Raw genomic sequence first — 6,000 nt, 5'->3', positions numbered from 1 at the left:
GGAATTACTCTTTTATCTTTCAACTTATAAGAATCTTATTAATACAAGGTTCAAGGAATAATATGAAATAAGATGTCAACACTAAGGTACTGGGTAGCTAAGCCTATAACCCTTATGTGCCTTGAAAAGAATTACTATAATTTTTTGGGGCTGAACACAACGAGGAGAACTGGGATTTCTGAAACACATCATTATTCACGCAGGGATAGACAGAATCGTAAAGACTGAAAAATTAACTGTGTAAAATTGAACTGGGAGAACTATCATTATTGAAGCATTTTCTAATGGTATGCCATGTGTCATAGTAGACTTTGATAAATAGAGGTGTTAAGAAGATGTCTTAAAATGCCCTTTCCAAAACATACGCTGGGGCTTAGGGAGTGCTCCCAGCCTGTGCTAAGCCTGATGGAGGTGTCCGAGGGGCGCAGCTGCGATGGGAGCTCCCCTGCGCCCGGTGCGCTCCGTGTCCGGGGCAGCCGGCGGCTAACAGGTGATGCGGGCCCCGCCTGTGTGCGGCCCGGCCCTGCCGGACCCCGGCCCGGGCAGTCCCCACGGCCGCCCCGCTCCGAGCCGCTCCGGGGCGCAAGCGGCCCCGGGGCAGCTCGGGGAGGGAGGTAAGCGAGCCCAAGCGCTCCGTGTCCCGGCAGGGAAGGGGGGAAGGTAAGCCAGCCCAAGCGCTCCGTGTCCCGGCAGGGAAGGGGGGGAGGTAAGCCAGCCCAAGCGCTCCGTGTCCCGGCAAGGAAGGGGAAGGTAAGGGAGCCCAAACACTCCGTGTCCCGGCAGGGAAGCCGCGGCCCCGCCGGAGCCCCGCGCCGAGCCCGCCCCGCGCCGCGCGGGTGGCGGGGGAGGCGCCGCCGCCGAGGCGGGGCCGCGCTCCCGTTCCCGCTCCCGCTCCCTCTCCGCTCCGTCGCTCCCAGCCCCGCTCCCGCTGCCATCCCGCTCCGCTCCGCCGTGCCCAGCCCCGCTCCCGCTCCGCTCCGCTCCGGCGCGGCCCCGCTGCGGCGGTGCTGCCGCGCTTTCCCGGCGCGGCTCCGGGCGCCTCCCGGCATGGACGTGAGGCGAGTGGAGAGCATCTCGGCGCAGCTGGAGGAGGCCAGCTCCACAGGCGGTAGGACGCGGGCAGCGCGGGGACGCGAGGCTGCTCCTCTGAGTTAACCGGGGCTCTCGTCCCCTCTCCTCTAGCAGCGAGTGTGGCTGCTCGGCGTGGGGCGGGGAGGGGGAGCTGCTCGCCCGTGCGAGGGGCGAGCGCACCCGCGGGCAGATAGATGTGTGCGTGGCTATGGGGACCGTAAGCGAACGCTTCTGCCTGGGATTCGGGCTGAGAGGCGTTCAGGGGCTTCGCGAATCCCGCCCTAAGCTGCCTGCTCTGACCTAACTGGTACTTTTGCCTTTGCTGAAACGACTTGGGGCTGGGAGTGATCCTCCAGGGCACATCCTCTCTAGTGACCAACTTCAGGAGGTAATTTTGGTCAGGCTCCCGTACACCTGCTTTGGTCTCCATTGCACCTCTCTGATGCCTAAGTGGCAGCTGTTTGATGGAGACCAGCTTCTTCTGGTAAGCCTTTGGTGCCTTTCTTTCTCTGTACCTCACATTGCAGTTACACATTCACCTGAGAAAGGCTACAGGATAACTTGAATTTTAGGGAGGAAAAAAAACATGTCTTGCTATCCTCCACAGGGATTTTGACTCCTGGAGTATTAAGAATTTTTTCCCAGTTATTTAAGAATGAATTCTTCTTGCGTGTAGTGTGTGTAAGTGTTGCTGAGAAAGGTGTTCAGCTCAAGCCAGCTGGATAAGCAGAGGATAGTTGGACAATTAATGAAAAACTTTGCAAAACAGGCAGTCAAAAACAGGGAAAACTTCTTTTCTTAGAAAAGGTGTTTCTTGCTTTGCAGCTAGATTTCTCATGAACTGTGATGCCAGTGTAGAATAGTAGCCTTACCAACAAGTTGTTTGAAAGACAGTGCAATCCCACCATTTGCTTGATTTCTAATGCTTCAGAATGCATCTTCTGCTTGCTTGAAGAAGTTCACAATCATGTGTTTCCTGCTGGATTGTACCTGGTTTTTCTCTTTTCTTAATGTCCTAGCTCTTTTATGTTTTAGAATGTGTACCCTTTCATGCAGAATACCAGACCATTTGTGTTGGGGATAGGGAACTTTTGTATTTGACTGTGCTATCAGCTCAATTGTAAATCTGTCTTTGCATTTCACTAAAGTTTTGGGAAAAAATGTGTCATCATTATATTTACCCAACCAGGAACACGGCCACGAAAGTGGTGTTGTGATACTTCTTCTACTTTTCAGATCCAGCACCCCCAAGTTATAATTTAGGCTTTTCCCTCCATGTACCACTTCAGCCTTCCAGCTCTAGTCTCTTGGAGGTCTGAAAGTCCAACTGTTTTTCCATAACACATACATAATCAGAGGCAAACGGCGAGCAGGCTCTTGGCTACCTGTGCAACCACCACGCAGGACTGTTCAGCCTAAACAAAACTGAGGTCATGATTCAGGCATAGTGGGTTTGTACAGCTGCTGTTGAGGAATTATTTGGTTTGTGGATCATTAATGTAGGTATTGAAGTATAAAGAGAGTTTAGAGGCTAACTTTTTTTTTCTAGCAGGTATAGTTCGCAGTAGCAGGAAAGTGTCTATACAAAAATTGGGGGAATATCTGAATTCATGTCATGCAAGTAATAGGAAATACCCAGATGATGTTTTTATGGAAATTGCCTTCAGTTGAGCTGTATATTAGATGTGTTTTCTCTTTTGGTTCTCTTGATATGCATGCGTAGTAGCTTTAAAAAATTAATGACAGCTTTAATTCACTTCAAGCTTGTAATGGTGAAGAGAAGTAAGTTACACTTTTGCACTCTTTTAGAGCAAGCAAAATCTGACTGAAACATGACTTACTGTGGGAAAAACATTTCTCAAAAGTAAGTTTTTATGCCAGAAAAAGAATACAGAAAGATAAAAATGACAGAGCTAGAAGGAAATACCTCCTTTCTTTTGGAGAATGACATACATTACTCAACAGATATCACCAGTGTGATGTGATGTGAAGCTAACAAGTGTCGGGCTTCACTCCTTTGGGCTTTCTTCTTACGTGAGACAGCCCATTTATTTTCATCTTCCCACAGTTTTGGCCCTTTTTTGTCTAAACTTTCCTTTACACTTCTCCCTAGCTGTCTCCCTCCAGGCTCTTAAATGTTCAACTCATTTTCAGTGCCATCAGCATTTCTGAATGTACCTGTCTGTTGCATTTTTAACAAGGAAGGTGGATTTTTTTCTCATTAATTCTCTTCAAATAGAATCATAGCTTCAAACGTTAGTCATTTTTAAATGGTAATGCCTGCAGTAGAGCTGTTACGGGGATTTGATGTTAATGCACGAGAGTCAGAAAATGAAACCAACAAAAGTGCGACTGTTCCTCAATTTCATTTTTCCAAGTGAAATAAAACCCAAAAAATGCACAGGCAGCTTGAATAATGAGAATTATTAATGAAAAAGGCAACATTTTATGCCTTTTAACAGGTAGTGACTGCCTTAAGCTGATCTTCTCCTTACATTTAATTTTGCACCTTGCAGGGCTTCTTCTGATTCAAGGGCATTCAAATTAATGTCAATTGAAGCACCACTGAGAGTTGTTGAAGTATGAGACTGTTTCCTCTGTGGAATACTGAGCCATTGTAAGGATGAACTGTTTCATTCCTCTGCCTCATGAGATTGTCTTTATCAATGTTTTATCTATCAGAAAGCTGCATTTGTGCTAGTGATAGTCAAAACTCATCTGCTTCTGGGTAAAGGCATGCAGTGTCTTAGCAAAATGAGAAGAGCAGAGGGAGATTATCAGTAAAAGTTTGTGTGGGTAAGAACAAGTTTAATCACAAAATGTCCTGTGGGTTCAATATCTAGGACAAACTTAAGCTGTTGGGAATACTAATATGAATAAGGCATTATCACAGCAACTGGTTGCTTTGCTTTAGGGTGTGATGAATTCAGAATGGGCATTGTGCTGACCAGTGTGACCATGCTTATTCAAAAAACATAAATATTTATGAAAGCCATGGTGTCATTTACTCCAATTTTTAAAGAGTTTCAGTTATTAGACAAGGCAGTTCATGTTATGAAAAGGGTTGTAATTTCTACATTGTGGGCAGAAGTACCACAATGGACCAAATAGTATTATTAAGCAGTGTTTATCCAACTTTATGTTTACTTAGAGTTAAATATTCTCTGCCATACCTCTGGGACATCCTTGGTGCACTAGTGCTCACTTTTACTTTTAATGAATGACTTTTCTTGTTGCTTGGGGCATTCTTAGAAGACAAAGGAAATAGTGCTAAAAGGACAAAAAATTACATATTGAATAAGCTGAAAATAGGAAGTTAGGAAAATGGATGCTAAGAAAAAGTAAGAAAGTAATAAAAAAATATACTGGGAAACAATTACAGGAAAAAAAGAAGAGGTGGGAAGGGGGAAAGGAGGAAACAGATTTTGTATCTCATGTGTTGAGGTACAAAATCTGTTATGTGTTAGTAGTGGGTATTGGACCAATTTCTTTATATCCCAGTTGGGATTTATCTGACACAATGAAAAGCAGGCAGTGACTTTCCAAGTGATGTGCACCAATATTCATATCAGTGTGATCAGTTGGTTTGTCTGGGAGTTCCATCCAAAGAATGAGCTGTCAGTCAAGAGTCAGCCTTACTATTTTTTACTAATGATCTGTTGTCTCCAGACACTCTTCATCATTGGATTCTTTCAAGATTCTGATGGACAGGGTGCTGGACTATCTTGTCTAGACTGTGCTAGAAGTGCTGCTTCCAAATGCAATGCTTTTCCTGTGAAATCTGCAAATACGTAAAGGAAGGAATCAATTAAATGGACTCACGAACTAATAAAGGATGTATATGTGTGATGGACGTGCAAGGAGATGCAAATATTTTCAATGTAAAATATACATTCTACTCCTGCAGGGTGGAGGAAACAATTGACACTTGAGAGAACTGACTGCTGCATAAGCCTCTGTATAAAATTTGAGTTCTGCCTCCCTCTCAAGTTCCTCTGTTCAATGAGTATAAAGAAGTAATTACATGCAAAATTCTGTTACAGAGAGTCATATTTGACATGAATGCTGAAAATAAAGGCTTTCCTCAATATAAATTTTTCATAATGTAAACATCAATTTTTACAAAATAAAGCTTTCTTCTTAATTATACTGTCTGTCAAGATTACTAACTATGCTCGGAGATATAATATATAAATAACTGAACATCTGGACAAGCTTCAGGTGTACTTGGCTTAGAGAATTTATGCTTTCCTGGGGTTATTAGACTTTTTGAAATGTATAGAGGCAGATTTGGTACCTCACAGGAAGTGTAGCCATAAAAGAGGTAGCTGGTGTGTGTCATGGAAAGCTTTTACAGTGTATCAGATAAGCACTTAGGACTTTGGGTTGGAGCTGAATATTTGATCTGTGCAGCATTCAGCTGTAATCTATCCCATCTCAGCCTCTCAGTTTGCCATTGTGATTTATTCGGAATCTTTGGCTCTTGAAAAAGAAAGTATCTAAAAATACAACGCCTGATTGCTTCACTGTTTCATGGATATGTGCATTCCTGCCAGGCTGTCCTACTACCATCTCCCCATCCCCCTCACCAATTCTGCTGGTCCTCTCTTTCTTTCAGGTACCAAAATAGACTGTATTTGAACTCTTCCTTGCCAAACAGATGCTGGCCATTTATTGTCTCCTATGAGCAGAGACCATTAGTCCTGTTTGAGATGAGAGAGAAAACATTAGCAAACAGTTGTGGTCTTGGAAGTCAAGGATCCAAATTTCAGTAGTTGTAGTCGACACAGTCTGAACCAAGTAGGATTCCCTTCCTTATTAGCACACACTTCTGGGACTTGAGAAGTGCAGATACCAAAGTTTCATTATTTGGAGCACAGTGCGGTGGAGGTGTTTAATGGATGATTAGTCTCCATAATGTTTGGGCTG

At 44.4% G+C, this 6,000-nt stretch overlaps 1 protein-coding gene across 3 annotated transcripts in view; it reads left to right on the top strand.

Annotated features, from left to right (window-relative positions):
* Positions 1-840: 840 nt before the first annotated feature.
* KCNIP4 (potassium voltage-gated channel interacting protein 4) overlaps positions 841-6,000 on the top strand; it is a 389,569-nt gene continuing 384,409 nt past the window's right edge. For 2 of the 3 annotated variants that reach the window (XM_064711872.1, XM_064711865.1), the window contains exon 1: positions 841-1,108. In XM_064711872.1, the coding sequence (XP_064567942.1) occupies positions 1,048-1,108 (61 nt within the window). In that variant the 5' untranslated portion in view covers positions 841-1,047. The remainder of the gene's footprint in view (positions 1,109-6,000) is intronic. The other variant, XM_064711873.1, reaches the window with a different exon arrangement.

This window comes from Zonotrichia leucophrys, chromosome 4 (assembly GCF_028769735.1).
Source record: "Zonotrichia leucophrys gambelii isolate GWCS_2022_RI chromosome 4, RI_Zleu_2.0, whole genome shotgun sequence".
Lineage (NCBI taxonomy): Eukaryota > Metazoa > Chordata > Aves > Passeriformes > Passerellidae > Zonotrichia > Zonotrichia leucophrys.
The sequence above is the reverse complement of the archived record's forward strand: the minus strand, read 5'-3'. Positions and strand labels throughout refer to the sequence as shown.